Below are 20573 nucleotides of genomic sequence, written 5' to 3'. Positions count from 1 at the left end.
AAAATGCATGTGGGCCAGTTGCTGATCAGCTGGGCATTGAGAATGTCCCTACATGGTGGATACTGTGAGGCTATGAAAGCTACTGAACACACTTCTAAGGTATTTTTATTGATTCAATTATTTGAAGTGGGAAGACCCAGCATAAATCCTGATCTTTTGCTGTGGGATGATCCCCTTAAATCTGGGCCACACCTTCCTGTGGCACCCTCTATAAAGACATGGAAGAAGGAAGCTTGCTCTTCGTCTGCTTACCCTCACCGGCAAGTTCCTTCCTTCCCTGCTATTAGTCTTCTGGCATATACTGAATCCTAGCTGAGACACCCAGCCTCATGGACTGATGGATTTCCCATCAGGAAACAGTCATTGTCAGAATGGTTGGTCTTGGTCTTGTCTATATAGATTCCTTCTATTATGTCTGTTTCTCTAGGGAAGCCTGACTAAGATAAAGCTCATACTCTTCAGGAACTGGCTTCTGCTGAGCCCTACATCCACCAGGCTGTACTCTGTCAGAGTCTTCAGGCAGCTGAAGCAAGGCTGAGCCAGAGTGATGCTGAAATGCTTTATTAGGAGAAGCTGGTGTTGGGAATGGATGGAGTTGAGGTAGGAGAAAAGTCAGGCAGTGAAAGTGAGGAAAGTGGTCCAGGGTAGGGGAGGTCCAGGGATGTCTCAGAACTGTGCTGATAGTAGGGCAGGATCCGCAGGTGCATCCATGATTGGCTGGTGAGTGGCAGTGCTGGCCAGAGGTCTTCTAGCCGGAAGCATTTGTGCAGTCATTGCTGGGCAGCCACAGACATGAGTGACCCTTTCGCTTACACCCAGGACCTGTCAAGTGTCTGAGTGTCCCTGGGTATGGGAGGTGGGGGATATAGCTGTGCAGAGAGCAGAGTTCAGGGATTACACTAGGAATCAGTTCTTAACAGAGTATTTCTGCTCAAGTGGGTGAGATAAATATCAGAGCACATGGACCCTCTAACCCCAGAACCCAAGCGTTAGGCTTCTCCATGGTCCTCCCTGATGACCACTTACCCTAGTCACTCTCAGGGGTACACTGACCTGTGGAAACCAAGAAAAGGCCAGGGGTGAGAAGGAGCTGTGTATATGGACCCATCACACCTGCAGCTCAAACCCTCTCAAAGTCCAGCCCTGAAGAAGAGCTCTGGTGCCCTTCCGAAGGGGCAGTGGGCTTTGTGGGAGGCAAAAAGACATGAGTAACACAGAGTGAAACATAAACACACAAAGTACCTGGAGGCATACAGGAACATTCAGAAGTATGAGAGACAATAGAAGATCAGAATGCTCACAGAAAGCCTTGAAGGAGAAGCAGGGCGGAGTTGGGAGAGGACACAGACAGCCTTCTCTTACCCATCTGCTCTGGTACAATGATGTTTTGCGTTTTTAATTTCTTGCTCTCTACAAATTCCATAAATTCTCTCATGGCCTCTGGGCTTTTCTCAGGCTTTCTCCCTGTGAGGAAGTTGAGAAAGTTTGAGGGGTGTTTCTCAGCTCTGTAGGGGACCAGTGACAAAGGTCAAGATCACTGACCAGCACTGGGACTGTCAACCTGGAGCAGCCAGGATAAGAAGGAAGAGAACCTTGGCAGTGGACAAGCTGCTCTTGGATGAAGACCCCCAAACACAGAGACTGAGTGATCCTCAAAGCCCTTGTTAAGCATAAAAGACTTTCAGGGTCACTTCCCTGACCATTAAAAGCCCTGGATCTCAGAGGTGTGGAGCTGTCTCTGATCCTGGAGGATCCTGCACATACATCAAGACCTCTGCCAGGTTATTCTCTTTCACATTTGCTGTCTCCAGGGGTGGAAACCCCTTCTGAATGCTCAGACCTCCAAAGTTCACAGAAGCTGGGCCCCCTCCCAGCTGACCTGCTTTCCTCTTTGGATCTTACATACTGCCTTGAGGCTTCCCAGTCCCCAGTGCCCAGCATGGCTGCTGCCTGCTGCCCTTTTTTAGCTACTAGAAGCAGAGACTGTGGACAGGACACGGTCTCTATGGTTCCTCACCCAGAAGTTTTGCCTTGCGATGTAGCTTCCCCTTGTGTTTGCCTTCACAGTACAAGATGTAGTGGTCTTTTTGAGAAGTCGCCTGAATTTGGATGACTTTTTTGCCACCGACTACAGGTGAACAGAAAAATAGCTCTTAGCATTTCATTTCTTGGAAAACCTTTGAACTTTTTTCAAGGAGATAATCTGGAACACTTGTAGTTGGTCACCCGGGAGACCCAGCCAGTTCAGCTCTGGTCTTTCCGTGATCTCCATAATTAGGCAGAAGCTATCTTCCAGGACATTGCCAGGCCCTGCTGAGGATTCCAGAGGAAGATAAGGGCTGAGCTAGGCCCTTATCAGGCAGTAGGCCTGAACACCGGCTGGCCCCACTTCCCTGTTCTTAGCAGTGGCTCCTCATGGGTCAGGAGCTAAGCTGTAGCTCGTGGGAGACAGTCAGTACCTGGGATGGACTAACCCATATCCTCTAATGTATAGTAGGTGGATTATGAGTGGATGAGCTGAGCGAGGCAGGGCCCCTCCATGCAGGAGCTTGCCCCTTCGGGAGATCCCGGGGCCACAGGATACTCACAGGCAGTGAATTTGTGAGGATCATCAGTTTTATGAATCACAATTTTTTTCTCATGACACTGACCATTCTTCCTGTAAAACACGAGCCATACTCAAATCACCACATGTATCAGCCCTGACCAGGTGACCCCCAAGTTCTATATCAGCCTTGTCCAAAATTTAGAGTATTGTGTGGCACCATGCCCCCTCAAAGGCAGAAGCATTCTGTCACCCACACTGACATGAGACTGGAGAAGACCAGAAAGACAGCTGAAGAGACTCCTTGGGTACACTCACTGGAATGTTATCGTGATCTCCAAGTCCCCTCCTTCCAGGGCAGTTACAGTCATAAGGTACACTTTCTTGGGTTTCTTCCCGTTTGTATGGTCCTTGTCACATACCATGGCATTTGTATACCAGGTCCCAGAGAACTGTAGAAGACAGAGCCCTGAACACACCCCAGCCTGGCCAGCAGCCTGAACAGACATCCCAGGGTCTCCACCACAGCTCTGAAGAGCACTGACACCCCACACCCGACACATGCTCACTGTAGAGAGAGCCCAACACTTGGGCTCTCTGGCCTAATAGAGGCAGGGGATATCTGCTTTCTAAGTTTACACTCTTAGAGGTCTGGAGATCATCATTGAGTAAATCCTCTGCCCTAAAAATCCCACCCTATGAAAAATTTCACCCCATGTCACTTGAACAAAGACTGATGGCCCAAATCCACTCTCCTGCTTCAGGCCTGTGCTCCTGGAGAGAATCAGCTGGTAAAACAATGGAGTCTCCGATCATTTCATATGCTGAAGTGTGGGGTTGGACTTTAGTCTTCAAGGACACCTCTTGACCCAGTCTACAACACCAAGACCAACACCAAACAAGGGTGTGCTTTCCTTCTACTCCCACCCAGTGACCCCTCCTCACATCCTCCTTGTCATCTGGCAGGTCTTCCTGAGCCTTCAGGACAGCCACCAGCCCCAGAAGCAGGACAGTCAGGAGCAGGCTCTTCATCTCCAGTCCCTGCGCTCTCACACAGGGCAGGTCACCTGGGGAGTCCAGACAAGTCTGCTCTGGCTCCTCACAGCTGCCTTTTAAATCCCCCATGGACAGGGACGTGTGCCCACTTGGCGCTAACCGTGTCCCTCCTGTCCTTCTATCATGGCCAAATCCACATCCATCATGGAGGAGGAAGGTTGTTGTTGTTGGGATCTGATGAATATCAACTGAGTGTCACCTACAGATGAAGAAAGACACAGTCTGTGCCACCCAAGTGCTGGGCTCACACATCCCCTGGGGGGATGAGTGACTCCATGCAGGGAGGCTGCACTTTGTCCCTTCTCACCCCTGCCCTCCATCTGCCCATGGCTGCCCTGAGCTGTGTTCCCTGATACCTGGCTCCTGACCTGAAAGGGGCTGAGCCTCACAGCCAGAGACCACCTGCTGGCTCCCAGATGGCATGACCCTTGCCTGGGGAGGAAGCCCACTTCATTGTCCTATCCTGCATGGATACTCTACCTGGACCTTCCAGCAAGTGGGGACACAACTTTGTTACTCTAGTGAGTTTAAGGGGCCTGAGACAGGGCTTAGCTATGAAGAGCACTCATTACTTTTGCAGACAACCTGGGCTCAAGTCCCAACACCAACATGATGGCTTAAAACCACCCCTTACTTTAGTCCAGGGTATTTGATGTTCTTTCCTGACCTTTGAGGGCACTCGATACACCATTGGTGCACATCTATAAATTCAGGCAAAATATTCACATAGATAAAGTAAAATAAACGAATTACAAAGTTAAACACCATCAGGGTAGACCCCATGCCGTACCAGGGAATACCATGACCCCTGACCCACTTGGTTCTGCACTGAGGCCAGCTGTGCTCTCTGAAGACCACCTTTTGTTTGGTTTGGTTTTGTTTTGGTTTGGTTTTTGAGACAGGGTTTCTTTGTGTAGCCTGGCTGTCCTGGAGTGGCTTTGTAGACCAGGCTGGCCTTGAACCCACAGAGATCTGCTTGCCTCTGTCTCCCCAAGTGCTGGGATCACAGGCATGTGCCACCATACCCAGCTTTGCAGACCACTTCGCACTCTCAGATGTCTTGCTCCTTTTTCACTAACCAGACAATGGTGATAACTCAACCACCAGTTAGGGTTCAATTTCCATAATTAAGTTGTCTGTGTGAAGCATTCCAGCCACATATTAGGGGTCCCTGAAGGAATCAGTGAAGGGGGTTCACCTCTGTGAGCTCCAGGGGCTTCATCTCCAACAAGGGGACTTGACCTTCTGCTGCTCTTGTCATCTGAGGGCTGAGAGGACATTTTCAGAGCCAGGACTGCCCTGGTACAACTTAGGTCCATGTGTGTTCATTCCTTGACATCTTGTGCCCTGAGGTGGGATGAGGAACCAGGGTCCATCTGGTCCGGAACCCACCCCTGTGCTCCTACCGTGCTCCACAGCTTCCCTTCTCATGAGCTTTGAGCACCTACATGCTCTCACATGACCAGAGCTCATTCCCTTTGGATAAGTAAGTGCATGAGGCACCAGATGTGTTCAGAGTTCATCAAGGCTGTTCTCTATCTCTGTGGACCTCATCCCAGGTATCTCTTCAGCAGGAACTTTGCTTTTTAGTCCTGACTCTGCATTTCCTGCGCTCAGCCACCTTCTCTGAGACCCAACTGACCTAGGCCCTGGAAACAAGTTCTAGTCCCACAATAGCATTGTTGTGCTTCTCAGGACCAAGATTAAGACGCTCCAAGAATCTATAAGCAATATTAACGATCCTTCTATGATACGTTTGGGTTGTACTGAGGCATTAGCATGAACAACCTCTCCCCCCCCCCCCAAACCTTCATCCTGAGCATGGAAGCTGGTGCTGAGCAGGAAGCCTGACAGGCTGGTTGTGAGAGGGTGGGGCCAGTGCTCTTTAAGACCAGAGGCTAGCATTTCTGTGTCAGTGGAGAGTTCCAGTTGTACCTGACAGGTTTTCTTCCACTTACGTGCATGAATCATTTTTCTTAGTACCTTGACACATAGGTATTCATGTTCCAATCCTTGAGACAGGAGGGGAACAATACACACACGACTGGCAGAGCCTGGGACACCTCCTGTGCTCTGAGTGCCAGGGAGGCCCCCTGGGTGCCTGCCAATGTCCATCCCCCCTCTTTGTACTCCAATGTCAGAATTTTCCAAGTTCTCCTGCTATTTGTAGATAGTAGTCAAGCTAAAGTGGTAACAGATACTAATTGGAATAGAAATTGGCATGAATTTTTTCCTTGGGGAACATGAGCAAATATCTCCCCCATTCAGATGAGCACCAACAAAAAGCCAAAGTATAGCTCCAACAATATCAGCTTGAAAACCCGGTGAGCTTAAAGTCTCACCCAGCATGGATGATAACTTCTGCATCCTTTCCTCAATTAAACCTTTATAATCTATACATTCTACCACCTTCTGAGGCCAGGAGGCCTCAGAACTTAGGTAAGAATTCCTTTAGGGGGATGGGAGGTACATGAGAGAATGACTGGAAACTCAAATGAAGATCCAAATAATTCTCCTAATACCTCCTTCTATGCCTGAATATCAACAGTCCACAGGCCAGATCTTGAGAATCTCTTACAAGCAGATAAAGTTGCTCTGATGAAAATAATAATTGCTAAGCCAGAAGAATAGCATGGAGGATAGCATGGAGGATAGTGCTGTAGGTAGGACAGGGCATGGGACCAGCCCTTGGTGGATTGGATCTGGAGCTTGATGTTATAGTCTCCTGAGGGCAGGTGCTCTCAGGACACAGGGCCACCACTGAGAGATGGTAAGGCAAGACAGATAAGCTTTCCATTCCCAATGCCGCATGGCCTGGAGTATTTCCCTGGGGTACTCAGTTACTTCCTGGTGGCAGTTGCTGTGGGGCTGTCCCTTCTGGTCACCTCTCTCTCCACCCTTGCCTCTAATTCTCAGTGAATTCCCGGCTTCTTGGTGCTGCCCATTCTAGGTACTTACTGGAGGGCCAGAGTCTTGGCTTTACATAGCATTTACATGTAATGAGATCCTAATTGGTCCTGCCTCAGCACTAAGGCAGGAAGGGGCTGGCCTTAGCTGAGACACATCTAGAAAGTATGAGACAAATTAATGTCAACAAGGACTACAAAACAGCCAAACAGTGGGTTACAATTTGTTCTCATGACTGTCTAGCAAATCATTTCAGAGACTGTGCCTCCAGCATCTTGAAAGCCCAGTGGTGGACTCAATTTGAAGCCTAATGAGTCAGTGCCAAGGTAGGCTGTGCTGGAAGTGCTGATGGGAAAGGTTCTGAGTCCCCTGACACTGTGCTAGATCCTTCCTGACGCACTGACACCCAGTCTAGTGCCCTTGCTTCCCTTCTGTGTTTCTCTGACATGGTCTTGAGAGCAGGTGTGAGGTTAATAGGCACTGTCACTTATGGATGTGAGTGTGGCCCTGTTTTGGGAGGCTCTGCAGAATGAGGCTGGGGCTGGTAGGATTAGTCACTGAGAGTACCTCCTTCAACTAAATCTTATCCTGGCCCCTTGTCCTTTCTGCTTCCTTGATACCATGTGGTGGCCAGCTGTTCCATAAACTTCTCTGCTATGATGCTCTGACTCCCCACAGGCCCACAGCCAGGAGAACAATCATGTGTAGAACCTCTGAAACCAGGAGTCAAAATCGCCCTTCCTCCTTTCAAGTTGGTCTCTGTGTGTTTAACTCAGTGATGGAAACCTGGCTCATACACCCCTAGTCAGCAGGGACGGAACATGATAGGAAATGCGTCTGGGTTTCCTTCCTCCTGAGATCACATGAAATGTTTCATCCTGTGACTCAGAGGGTCTTCAGGAGGAAGTCTCAGTTGCTCACATTGCTAACGTTTTCATTAAAAATATATTTTATCAAACTCAATTTGGTACAAAAACAAGTCTCCATCTTTCCAACCATGGCACTGGATCAACTGCCAACCACAGGTAGACCTTGATGAGAGCCTGGGAGTTCCTTACAAAGTCAGCTCTGACAGGATTGCAGGCCTCAACTCCCTGTTCATCTCAAAGCAATTAGATGGAAACAAAGAAAGGATTGTTAAGGCCTGGGTGGCAAGGCAGTTCTGAGATCTGCCAGCAAGGACTAGCCCTGCAAAGGGAGATTAGTGGGTTGGCTTCCTCAAGCTGAGAACAGCTATGTAGGACACGGTTAGCTGAACAGAAAAACAAGCTAAGTATGGAAAAGCGTTTCCAATTATGTGAGCAACACTAGTGTCAGTGAGGAAACGTCAACTCTTAACATCAGGAAAGCAAACCATCCAGTGAACAGGAACAAAGTACTTGAACACACAGGGTCAAGGAATATGTCTGTGTGTGTGTGTGTGTGTGTGTGTGTGTGTGTGTGTGTATCAAGTTCACAAGCACAAGGTAAATGCAGACACTACATGGCCAAGACAACAGTCAGGCATTTTTAGATAATAGGATCTCATGTTCACTGCTGGGGGAACACAACAGAAGGACTATATTGAGAGACAAAAAGCTTAAAAATTAGCAACTATTATTAATTAAGGCCTGAACTAAGTCCAGGAATGCCCTGAGGGGAAGAACCTCCCCACCCACTAGAGATACAGTTGCTAGGAAACTGGCCCATCCCCCTAGGGAGGGACACCAGGTCATTAATGGTCTGGGCACCTTCCTATAGCCAATCAATTCAAAATGTAGCATTTTGACCAATAGAAGCTTGCCAGGCAGGAATCACCCCTGCCTTGGGCATGCTGGAATGGACCAGAATCTATATATCACCCAACTAACCTGGGCACAGGGCATTCGGCACCCACCGCTTTGGCGGTGGGGGTTGTGGGCCCTAGCTGCAGCTTGCAATTTACAATAAAAAGATCCTCATGTGTTTACACCAGAGTCTGTTTATTCCTGGTCTTTTGGGGTTTGCGAACTGGGCAGAACAATATGTTTTGGAAAACAGTTTGCAACTTCTTACGTTGGTATACATGTTCAGTACACGGCAATTTCAGGTATACAGGCAAATATGCAAACATAGGATCCGACTATCACTTACAGTTTGCTCTGTAATGACAGAGAACTAGAACTGGCAGGACAAACCGTGGTGTGTCTACACAGCAAAGTGCTAGCCAGCACCAAGAAGGAGCAATCTGCTGACAGATGCAACACTGGGGCCTGGTCTCAAGGTATCGTGCTGAATGAGCTCATCAGTCTAGAGAGGGCACAGGCAGTCGGCTTTTATCTGTAGTATTCCAGAGAGACACACAGGAAAGCTCTGGTTCTCAGAGGCTGTGAGAGAGGGATTAGGTGACCCTGAAGGGGAGGCAGGAGGGAGGTTTGGGAGTAGAATGTGAACTTGCTGTGAAAGTGGGGCTATGCCCAGAATGCAAAGTTTGACCTTGAAGAGGTCATTTTCAGCACAGCACAGGAAACCTGGTGAGGTGCAGCTCTCAAAGCGGACACAGAGATTTGTCACTGTAAAGACTGTAGCAGAAAAGAAGGCAGACTCAAAACTGGCACTCTCAAGTTCTACGTCACGCCACCTTTAAAACATTGCATGCAGAATGTTAGAAAACCAAGCAAACATACAACTGATAACAAAAGAAAAACTGAATATTTACAGACTTGAACAATATTGTCAACCTCTAACAAAGCTGGCCAAGGATAAGGAAGTAACAAATAGTAATGCCAGTAATTAAAAATGAAGGTATCACTTTGGTATTAGCCTGCTATTAGCCTGCTATTACATGCTAACAGAATAAGAGAATATTATAACCAACTTACAGAATTAATTTGACAGCCTATGTAAGATTCAGAGATTCCTTTTTTTTTTTTTTTTTTTTTTTTTTTTCTTTTTTCTGGCTTTTTGAGACAGGGTTTCTATACAGGGTTTCTGTATAGCTCTGACTGTCCTGGAACTCTCTCTCTGAAGACCAGGCTTGGACTCATAGAGATTCTCCTGCCTCTGCCTCCCAAGTGCTGGGATCAGTGGCGTTCATCACCACTGCCCAGCTGATTCAGATTCTTTAGAAGTACCAGAGCTGACCCAGGAAGGAGAGCAATGTCCCCGTGCCCTGTACAGAGGAGAACATAGCCAGACATCATGGCTCTGGCCTAGAATGCCAGCATTTGAGAAGCTGAAGCAGGGCCATCACCTTGAACTCATATTCAAGGCCCAGCCTGTGCTACTGTTCTGCCCAGTTCACAAACCCCAAAAGACCAGGAATAAACAGACTGCTGTAAATACATGAGGTTCTTTTTATTGTAAATTACAAGCTGCAGCTTGGGCCCACACCCCCCACTGCCAAAGTGGTGTAAGATTGACAACCCTTATCCAAATTAACTAAAAGGTGGAGAGAAAAGATCCAAATTAAAAAGATTGGAAATGAAAAGGGGAACATAACAGTAAACACTGAGGAAATCCAGAGAATCATAAGGACATACTTTAAAACCTGTACTCTACTCAATTGGAAAATTTAAAAGAAATGGACAATTTTTTAGATACAGACCACCTGCCAAAGTTAAATCAAGATCAGATAAGCCAATATAAGCAGACCTATAACCACTTGTGAAATACAAGCAGTTATTAAAAGTCTCCTAACCGTGGCAGGAGATGATATAGTGTACACCTTTAATTCCAGCACTCTGGGGGCAGAGACAGACTCGTCTCTGTGAGTTTGAGGACAGCCTGGTTTATAGAGCAAAGTCTAGGACAGCCAAGGTTACATAGAGAAACCCTGTCTCAAACAAACAAACAAATAAACAAACAAACGTCGTCAAAAAAAAAAAAAAAAAGCTCAGGGTCAGACAGCTTTAGCCTAGAATTTCCATTAGATTTTTGTTTTGTTTGTTTTTGTTTTTGTTTTTGTTTTTGTTTTTTCAGTTTTTCTGTGTGGCCTTGTCTGTTCTGGACTTGCTCTGTAGACCAGACTAGCCTCAAAATCAGAGAGATCAGCCTGCCTCTGCCTCCCCAAGTGCTAGGATTACTTGTGCCCCACAGCGCCTGGCTTCTACTAGGCTTTCAAAGAAGAGTTAATACCAATACTCCTCAAATTATTTCACAAAATACAAACAGAAAGGATATTGCTCAGTTCATTTTATGAGGCCACTGTTACCCTGATATCCAAACCTCATAAAGACTCAAGAAGAAATAGAATTTCAAACTGATTTTCCTTATGAATAGTTACAAAATACTCAATAAAATACACAGAAACCAAATCCAAGAACACATCAAAAAGATTGTCCATGATGATCAAGTAGGTTTCATCCCAGAAATGCCTGGATGGCTTTCACATATATAAATCAATATATGTAATCAACCATATAAATAAACTAAAAGACAAAAACAGTATGATCATAGAGGCAAAAAAGGCCTGTGACAAATTCCAGCATCCCTGCATAATAAAAGTTGTGGAGATTAGGGGATACAAGAGCCATACCTCAACATAACAGAGGCAATATACAGCAAGCCCATAGTCAACATCAGCTTAAATGGAGAGAAACTTAAAGCAATTCCACTAAAATCAGGAACAAGACAAAATCATTCACTCTCTCCATGTCTACTCAAAATAGTACTTAAAGTCTTAGCTAGAGTGATAGCGATCAAGAGATATAACTTGGAAAGGAAGAAGTCAAAGTAACTTTATTTGTAGATGATATGATAGTATACAGAAGTGACCCAAAAAATTCTACCAGGAAACTACTAAAGCTGATAAACACTTTCAGCAAAGTAGTTGATACAAAAATAACTCATAAAAATCAGTAGCCCTCCCATCCACAGATGACAAATGGACTGAGGAAAAAATCAGGGAAACAACACCTTTTACAATAGCATCAAATAGTACAAAATATCTTGAGTAACTGTAACCAAGCAAGTGAGAGACCTGTATGACAAAATCTTCAATTCTTTGAAGAAAGGAATTAAAGATGTCAGAAGAGAATGGGGTCAGTGGGATTTACATACTAAAAATGGCCATCCTCTCCAAAGACAATCTATAGATTCAATGCAATCCCCATCAAAATTCCAACACAATTCTTCTTGAAAGGACAGTTTTCACCTTCATATAGAAACACAAAAAAAACCCAGGGTAGCTAAAACAATCCTGAAAAGTGAAAGAACTGCTGGAGGTGTCACGATTTGGGATTTCAAGCTGTACTACAGAACAGTAGTGATAAAAACAGTGTGGTGTTGAATTAAAACAGACATTTTGATCAAAGGAATAATATTGGAAACCTAGGCTTAAATCTACACACCTATGGGCTCCTGATTTTTGATAAAGAGAATAGGAATACACACTGGGAGGGGGTAGGAGCTTCAACAAATGGTGCTGGTCTAACTGTAGAAGAACCCTAATGAATCCATATCTATCATACTGCCCAAAACTCAAGTCCAAATGAACCAAAGACCTCAATATAAAACTAGGCACACTAAGCCTGATAGACAAGAAAGTGGAAACAGCCTTGAATGCTTGGCACAGGACACAACTTTCTGAACAGAACATTAATAGCACTGACACTAAGATTAACAATCAATAAATGGGATCTTGTGGAACCAAAAAGCTTCTGTAAGGCAAAGGATACCATCAGTCAGTCAGGCAAAGCTGCAGCCTACACATTGAGAAAAGATTTCCACCAACTCCACATCCAGTAGAGAGCTAGTATCCAAAATATATACAGAACTTAAAAAAAAAAAAAAAAAGGAAAAAAGGGGAGGCCTCCTATTTTCTGAAGAAAAAGGGAGGAGGAGTGAATGGGGAGGAGAGGTGGTGGGAGGGAAGAAATCAGAGGAGCAGATGGAGGGGAAAATGCTGTTAGGATGTAAAGTTAATTAATTAATTAGTTAATTCATTAAAATAAAAAAGGCACCTGAAAAAAATAACCCAATTTAAAAATGGGGTACAGATCTAAACAGAGAATAAGGAAAACTCAGGTGGCCTACAAACACATAAAGAAATGTTCAACCTTATCTATAAGGGAAATGCAAATCAAAACTATTTTGAGATTCCATCTTACAACATCGGAATGGCTAAAACCAACAAGACAAGTGACAGCTAGGCTAGAAAGAACACTCCTCCCCTGCTGGTATGAGTGCAAACTTGTACAAAATCAGTGGGAGTTGATCAACTTCAAGATCTAGCTAGCTATACCACTCTTGGGCATATGCTCAAAAGATGCTTCATCCTACCTCAAAACCACTTGATTCTCTGTTTATAATAGCCAGATTGCAAACAACCTAGATGGAGAATGGATAAAGAAAATGTGGTACATTTACACAGTGGAGTATTACTTGTCTGTTAAAAAAGTGACATCATGTGTCCATGGATCAGGCTGCCACAGAGGGCCATGTTGATGTGCGTGAGCCATGTTACCATGTGGAAGCCCATGATCCATGCTCCTGCTGAGTGTAAAGGGCAAAACAAACTACTTTTGCAATGACTACAGACTCACAATTAAGACATAGAAGGTTTCTATGACAACCCCTACCTCCTCCTTCCCCAAAAAAGTATCAGCCTAGACAGAAAGCAATTGAAGAGAACTCTTAGAAATTGTGATAATGCTAAAGTATTAAAATCTCCACAGCTGATGCTTCTGGCAGGGATGCCAGTAGGGAAGGACTCAGTTTTCTTTAAGGGGATGGCCACTGGAAGTTTTTTATCTTGCTCCAATGAGTATATGGGCAACACAAATTGGACTTCCTTTCCTCCTCCTCCTCCTCCTCCTCCTCCTCCTCTTCCTCCTCCTCCTCCTCCTCCTCCTCCTTCTTCCTCTTCTTTCTCTTCTTCCTCTTCTTCCTCTTCTTCTTCTCCTTCTTCTTCTTCTTGGGGGTGAGAGGTCTTTTTGGGGGTGAGAGGGGCCTACTTGGGAGGACTGGGAAATGAGTGTGATGGGGTCATGATGTGACATTTCCAAATAATCAATAAAAATATTATGTATTTTTAAATGACATTGTGAAATTTTCAGGCAAATGGATGGAACTAGAAAAATCCTGAATCAGGTATTCCAGACTCAGAAAAACAATTATAACATGTATCCACTTATATATATATACTAGGTGTGAAGTCATTGATAACTAAACTACAATTTATAGAACCACAGAGGGTTATATACAGTAAGGAACTGTAGAGAACAAATAGATCTCATTAAAAAGGGAAACAGAAGCATAGTTATGGATTGGAGGGGCTGGAATGGAAAAATCAAGCAGGGAGGGGAGGAGAAGGGTTTATAGGAGGGAATACAGGGAGGCAGCTAAAATTAAGAGGATCTGAGGGGTAGAATGGAAACCTAATACTATAGAAACTTCCTAAAACATATACATATATAAAGGTGATCTAAATGACATTGCCAGATAATGGGGAGACAGAACCCCAATCTTTTGTCACCAAATGAAGCTTCCAGTACTGTGATTGGGTTACATCTAATTGGGTTGTTGGTCAAAAGGTCCCATGAGAATCCCCAACAGTCCAGGCTGTTGCCAAAACTATGGGTTGCTCTCCACAAACTGACAGCAAGGCCCCATTTCAAAGACAACACCTATACAACTCATTGAAGAGGGAAATGTCAAGCCAAAGCCTCCCCAGAGTCTCAAGATGAGGGTACTCTGCACACTATGAAGAGTAATGTTAACACCAAGCCAACCACAAATCCTCTGTCTACAATGGTGTACTGGCTGCAAGATAAGCTTGGGCAATGATGGCACAAAGCTTGTGGGAGGAACCAAACAGTAACTGATTTGACTTAAGGCCCACTCCATAAGATGGAACCTATACCCAACACTACTTGCATGACCAAGAACTTGAGACTAGATAGTCCAGGGACCCAGGGTAAAATAAAATCATCATCATCATCATCATCATCATCATCATCATCATCATCATCATCCTCTAAAAGAAAGGATAAAATGTAGTGATAAAGCCTGGCATGTTTATTTCCAGCACTTGGAAAGCAGAAGCAGGCAGATCTCTGTGACTTTGAGGCTAGCCTGGTTTACAAAGTTAGTTCCAGGATAGCCAGGGCTACACACAGAGAAATTTGTCTCAAAACAAAACAACAAAAAAAAAATGTAGTGATTAAAAAGCTCTTAATGACATTATAGTATAGTCACAGATCAGTGTGTTGGTCAGCTATCAGAGAAGCTTCCTCCTGTAGCAGATGGGAACAAATACAAAGACAAACCTACAGCCAAACATTATGTGTAGAGTGAGAGAACTTAGAAAATCAACCCTAAGTGGTATGTATCCTCAGAATTCAGGTAACCCCAAGGAAGAAGAAGCAGAAAGAGTGCTAAGAAACAGAGGGGAGCCAGGTGTGGTGGCTCATGCCTTCAATCCCAACACTCAGGAGGCAGAGGCAGGCATATCTCTGTGAGTTCGAGGTCAGCCCGGTCTACAAAGCAAGTCCAGGACAGCCAGGGCTACAGAGAGAAACCTTGCCTCAAAACAACAACAAAAAGTTAGAGGTGATGGAGGACACCATGAAAATACGCCCCTCTAAAAGAACATGAACAATGCTGATATGAACTCACAGAGACTGAAGCAGCCTGTGCACAGGTCTGCAGCAAGTCCACTGCCTAGATATTATGGCTTCCAGTTTAGTGTTTTTATGGTATTCCTGAGTGTTTGAACAAGTGGATATCTGATTCTCATGCCTTCTCTTGGTCTCTTTTCCTTCTGCTTGTTTGTCTTGTCCAATTCCATGTGATTGTTTTGTTTTATTTTATTATACTTTATTTTGTTATATTTTAAAGAAATGAATGAATGAAAATCTAGTCACTAGGTTAAAGGTTAACAACTGAACTCTCACTTATATTTGTGGAGAGAGATCAGTTTTCTCCAATAGAGTGACACTGGTTATATCAATTACTCCAGTACATTCTGGAGGCAGAGGCAGGTAGATTGCTGTGAGGCCAGCCTGGTCTACAAAGCTAGTTCAGACAGCTACTAAGGCTACACACAGAAACTCTGTCTCGAAAAATAAAAATCACCCAAACACACACACACACATACACAAATTATCATGTAGGCCTGACATGATGGTACATACCTTTAATCCTGGAACTTGAGAAATAGAGGCAGGCAGATTTCTGTGAGTTCAAGGGTAGCCTGGTCTACATAGTGAGTTCCAGAACAGCTAGAACTACTTAGTGAGAGTCTTTCTCAAAAAACAACCAAAAAACGTGGATCACACACATTTAATTCTATCACTTGGAAGGCAGAAGCAGGTGGGTCTTTGAGTTTCAGCCTTGCCTGGTCTGTGTAGGGAGTTCCCAACCAAGATACATGGTAAGAACTTGTCTCAAAAACAACAACAAAACGATCAATTGTAGAATATAATACCAGAAATATAATAACAAGAAATATGTCTTGACATCTGATAACAGGCTGTAGAAATAGAATGGATCTGTGACATCAGGAGATGACAGCTCCCAAAGGCTGGGTCGCCTCTTGGCCCCTGGCCCGACAGGTGCTGGCCCTGTGTCTTCCCGTCTTTGATTGGCAGGGCTGCTCAGTCGAACTTTCCACCCGATACCGACTAGGTCAAGCTTCTGCCTTACATTCTGTCCGCCAAGGTCAATGAGAGCAGGTGGTGAGTAAGCCTGGGCCAGGGACACAGACACCACTGGGAGGATGCTGCATACCCTCCTAGCTACCAGGTCAGTCAGGGTCCCAGGACAGACAGGCAAGCTAGGAGCTTCCAAGATCCAATTTAAGAGAACATGGCTGCTCTCTCAGAGAGCAGAGGTCACGTGTTGAATGCCACCCAGGGCAGGCTTGGTGACTGAGACTTACCCAGGCTGAGGACACAGACAGCAAGGACAATGTGAGAGCTGTAACTTAGCATATCAAAAAGGTCAGTTAGGAGGAGCCAGAGGGAACCTCTCTAGGTATGGGGTTGAAGCTGATCTATGCCTCTTTCTCAGCGCCCAAGGGAGGAGGACAGCCAATAAGGACACCCACAGATCACTAAGATCACTCCCGGGAAGAGCATGTGCTGGAGAGCTGACTTGTGTCCCTTTAAATCATGTGACCCAATGGCACGTGACTGCGGGCTCATGTAGACAAGGAGACCTTGTAGCAGTGAATAAGATCTCGAATGTGACCGTTGAGGGTCAGGGTGGCATAAATCCATTGACAAGGGGCCTTGTCATAATCAGACAGAGGAAACTTTGGGGTTGAGAGGGGCCAAGAGAATACAACTGGACAAGGAAGAGGCTGAGAGTCTACCCAGAGCCTAGAGAAGTGCTGCTCTGGCCTAGATTTTGCACCCAACTTCCGGCCTCCATGGCTGAGGGGAGCAGATGTGAGGTGTTGAAGACCTGGTTGGAAGGGGTTTGTTATAGCAGCCCCAGGCAGCTCCTGCCAGTGCTCTGAGGAGGAGAAGGTCAGGAAGGAGAGAGCATGGGGGGTGTTCAGTGACCAGGCTGAGCCCTGAGTCAAAAGCTGGTTCCTGCAGGACACCCGTGGGTAAAGTTCCCAGCAGGACAGCAGGTTCGGGATTTATGTAGCTGAGTTGCACATAGGGTAAAGGGAGTCTGAAATCCAGCTCTTTCCAGAGTCGAACCTTCTGTATCACTATTGTAAGCCCCTTCCAATTCTCCTAATGGGGACAGCACATTCGATTCATGTGCTCTGGCTTCTGTGGCCCTAATTTTCCCTCAGTTTCCTGGGACTGCAGTGGCTGCCACTTAAAATGGCCGTTGATCTCTTGAGGTTTTTTTCTTTTTTTCAAGATTTATTTATTATTTATACAATATTCTGCCTGCATGTGTGCCTACACTCCAGAAGAGGGCACCAGCTCTCATTATAGATGGTTGTGAGCCACCAGGTGGTTGTCAGGAATTGAACTCAGGACCTTTGGAAAAACAGCCAATGCTCTTAACCTCTGAGCCATTTCTCCAGCCCAATCTCTTAACAAGCCTTTATGCAAAACCTGGCATTCCCCTTGCCAGCTGGCTGGTCATAACTCAGAAGAGCCCAGTCATCTTTGCCAAGTTCCCTGCAGACTCTGCAAGGGGCTGTATGCAATGCAGCTCAGTAGAGTCAGCGCAGCCTTCTCAGCCCCAGGAGACCTGATGGCTGGTCAGGAACACAGACCCTGGAGATGAAGGCTCTATTCTTCACCATCAGCCTCTGCCTTGTTACCCCATTTCCCAGGACTCCTTTGCCCCTGTCTGGAAAAAGCTGGAAGTAAGAGTGGAATCTGAGACTTCATTAGTGCAAGGAGACCAGGTTTCTGGGTTCAGGGGACATCTCAATCTGATCCTTACCTCTCTCTACCAAAAAATGAGCAGAAAAAATTGGACTTAGAGGACCCCATCTCATGTTTTTACCCCTCTTCAGGCAGTGGGTGGAGGCTGGGAGAATGTACTAAGAAAGGGCTTTGGTAGCCTGGGAGTGAGCCTGTCGTGTGAGGCTCCTTCAAGGCAGGAGTGGGATGATCAGGATTGGGTGGCAGTTGGTGGGGCACATATGCCACAGGAGGGCAGACAGATACCAGGAAGGGGGGGATTCACCTTTCAGCCTTCCTGGAAGCCATTCCTGAAGGCCATTGTAGGAAATGGCGAGTTTCCCACAGAGAAAAACCTCCCCCATAACTGTGTTGGTGCTGGGCAGTGGTGATATTCAGGCTCAGTGGTCAAAGCCATTGTTGAGAAGAAAATTTTCATATTTTAAGCTCCTCTATAAACAGTAATGTGTAAAACACCAGGCTTTCAATATCATTAGGGAAAATGCTGGCATGGCTACATAGTCATGGTAATCTTCATCCGTGTTGCTCAGTAATGGATGCATGGGTGGATGGATGGGTAGGTACAGGTGGATAGGATTGGTGAATGGATGAGAGAGAGATCAGTAGATGAATGGTAGATAGTCAATGAGTCAATAATGAATGGATGGATGAGAAGAGTGAGTGGATGGGAGAAAAGATGAGTCAATGCAATGTTGGATGGATAACAGGACAAATAGATGGACAGGTATCAGTCACCTTTCCTGCGACTCTCAGGCTCTTCTGCTGAGAGAGCAGAAGATGAGAAAATTCTTGTTTCTTAGACTCTTACCACTCACATTTTTACACAGAGACAGCTTCTAATCCACCATTTTGCATCCTGAGTGATTTTTTAATCAGCGGGATTATAGCAAGGGTGAGACACAGATAGAAAAATGTGTACTTTGCCTAAAAATGATACTCAATGTATCTGAAGCCAGACTGAACTGGGCAAGGATGAAAGAGTGATGATATCCTATGGTCTATTGCTAAGTAAGGAAGGAGCTGTCAAAGTTCCTTGAAGAACTAGCCAGGATTTGGGAGTGACTCTATGGTGAGGCCAGCTCTATGGGGACAGCTCATTTCTGCAATGATTTTGGATGAGGTTGTTAACTCATACCAACGGATCTCAGAGGCTGGAGCTTCTGAGGATGAGCTGCCCCTCTCACACGGCTAAGCAATCCTCTATCTGTGTGATGCATCGGGAATTTGGAGGACAGCTTCTTTTTCTTTGGAGACCTCAAGCTTACCAAAATGGGAGAGCTTGCTCGACTGGCCCCATCCAACTCAAGCCAGACACAGCTCAGGAAGTGCATACACAGTTCCCTACTGTGGAAAGGGGGGGCATGGAGGGGGCAGTGGAGAGACCAGGAAGTTGAGGGACACAGCTTGAGGAAAGCACTGTCCAGGGGTGGTGAACTAGGAAGACTCCGTGGGAGGAGCCCTGGTCCCTGAGAGTGGTTCTGCATTCCTGACCTCCCCTCCATTCCATCTGACCTATACCATAGCAAGGGACACTGAGTCCCAATCTCTGAACGTCTGGGATTGCCGTTGAAGCTTCCAGGTTGTTCTGCATGTCAGTTAGATAGAATGAGGCCAGGAAGCCACAAACTCTTGAGAAGTTCAGAGATGGCTGACACCAAGACCTGAGAGACAGTGGGTCAGTCTTGGTCGTCAATGCATGTCCAAGCATGTCTTCTGGAGCTTTCCCTACCATCTCACATCCTGGCCACGCTGGATGAGTAAAGCTCCCAGAAGCCCTCTTGTTAAAGTGAGGGGATTGGCCAGTGCCCATGAAAGGAATCTCGAGTCATCCATCCTCAGCTGCTCAGGTGACTGTGAGCTCCAGTAGCTTGTGTCTTTTGCTCATTCTGTCTAATTTGCCAGATGTGAAGCCATTCATAGCATCACCCTTTCTGTCTTCAGGGAGAACCTGTGGCAACACCAGGATCATTCCTCTCCTGTGGCCAACATATTCTCTTTTCTTTGCCATCGCTCCTCCTCCTGCTCACTGCCCTTTCCCTTCCTCCCTCCCACATCCACTCACTCAGTCACTCTCCCTCACCCAACCTCTCCCATCAAGGAAAACATTTTTGTATGCAACATCTCTGCCTGGGAGAGCCCCAGGAAGCCACATACTGTTGAGAAGTTCAGAGATGGCTGACACCACTTGACACCAGGCCTGAAAGACAGTGGGACAGTCTTGGTCGTCAACGCTCAGACAGGATATGAAATTCAGAGGGCCTCACGATGGCCCAGCTGTTGGTGTCTACCTCCCCTCCATGTGCTAAGACCCAAGCTCAGGGAGGAGGGGCTAGGAGCAGGGCCTTTCAGAGATGCAGGCCCCATAGTGGACTGGTGGTTTGGGGTGGGCAGAGGAGACCAGGTTCTTCCCTTCCACCATGTAAGGACACAGTGGGTCACAGCCATCTGAGACCCAGGACGTGGTCTGCCAGCTGTTTGACCTTTGGCTCTCAGGGCTCTGAACTGTGAAATCAATTTCTGTTTATGCACCACGTAGCCTGTGTTATTTTGTTCTCTGAGCCAAGTCAAACTCTGAGGAGGCACTCCCAGAATGCCCAGCTGGCTGCCCTTAGCCAGAAGCTCACAGGGCACAGGCCAGGAACAAAGCAGACTGGAACTAATTAACGGACAAGATGGAAATTTTCACAAATGGATGAAAAGCAACTGCTATGATTTTGCAGCCTGGTCAAAAGCTAGAGACTTGCAGATAAGTGAAGGCAGGGTGA

At 46.0% G+C, this 20573-nt stretch overlaps 1 protein-coding gene across 1 annotated transcript; it reads right to left on the bottom strand.

The window, feature by feature from the left end:
- Window positions 1-1027: 1027 nt before the first annotated feature.
- On the bottom strand, window positions 1028-3577 carry LOC110550848 (odorant-binding protein 2a-like). The gene is made up of 6 exons (XM_060390514.1): window positions 3491-3577; window positions 2864-2997; window positions 2589-2659; window positions 2018-2128; window positions 1363-1464; window positions 1028-1053 (listed from the first exon to the last, which is right to left on the bottom strand). Exons 1-6 carry the CDS (start codon window positions 3575-3577, stop codon window positions 1028-1030), a joined length of 531 nt encoding a protein of 176 aa, XP_060246497.1.
- Window positions 3578-20573: the final 16996 nt, after the last annotated feature.

Source organism: Meriones unguiculatus, chromosome 8 (genome assembly GCF_030254825.1).
Source record: "Meriones unguiculatus strain TT.TT164.6M chromosome 8, Bangor_MerUng_6.1, whole genome shotgun sequence".
NCBI classification, from domain to species: domain Eukaryota; kingdom Metazoa; phylum Chordata; class Mammalia; order Rodentia; family Muridae; genus Meriones; species Meriones unguiculatus.
Note: the sequence above shows the minus strand (reverse complement) of the source record. Positions and strands in the feature narration are given on the sequence as shown.

Bases quoted from the DNA above. Each gene is read 5' to 3' on its own strand.
- LOC110550848 (XM_060390514.1), bottom strand. From the start codon at position 3,577: ATGAAGAGCCTGCTCCTGACTGTCCTGCTTCTGGGGCTGGTGGCTGTC. The intron at 2,660-2,863 runs GTGAGTGTACCC...CGTGTTTTACAG, and splicing joins GAGATCACGATAACATTCCA to GAAGAATGGTCAGTGTCATG. The intron at 1,465-2,017 runs GTGAGGAACCAT...ACTTCCTCACAG, and splicing joins TCGCAAGGCAAAACTTCTGG to GGAGAAAGCCTGAGAAAAGC.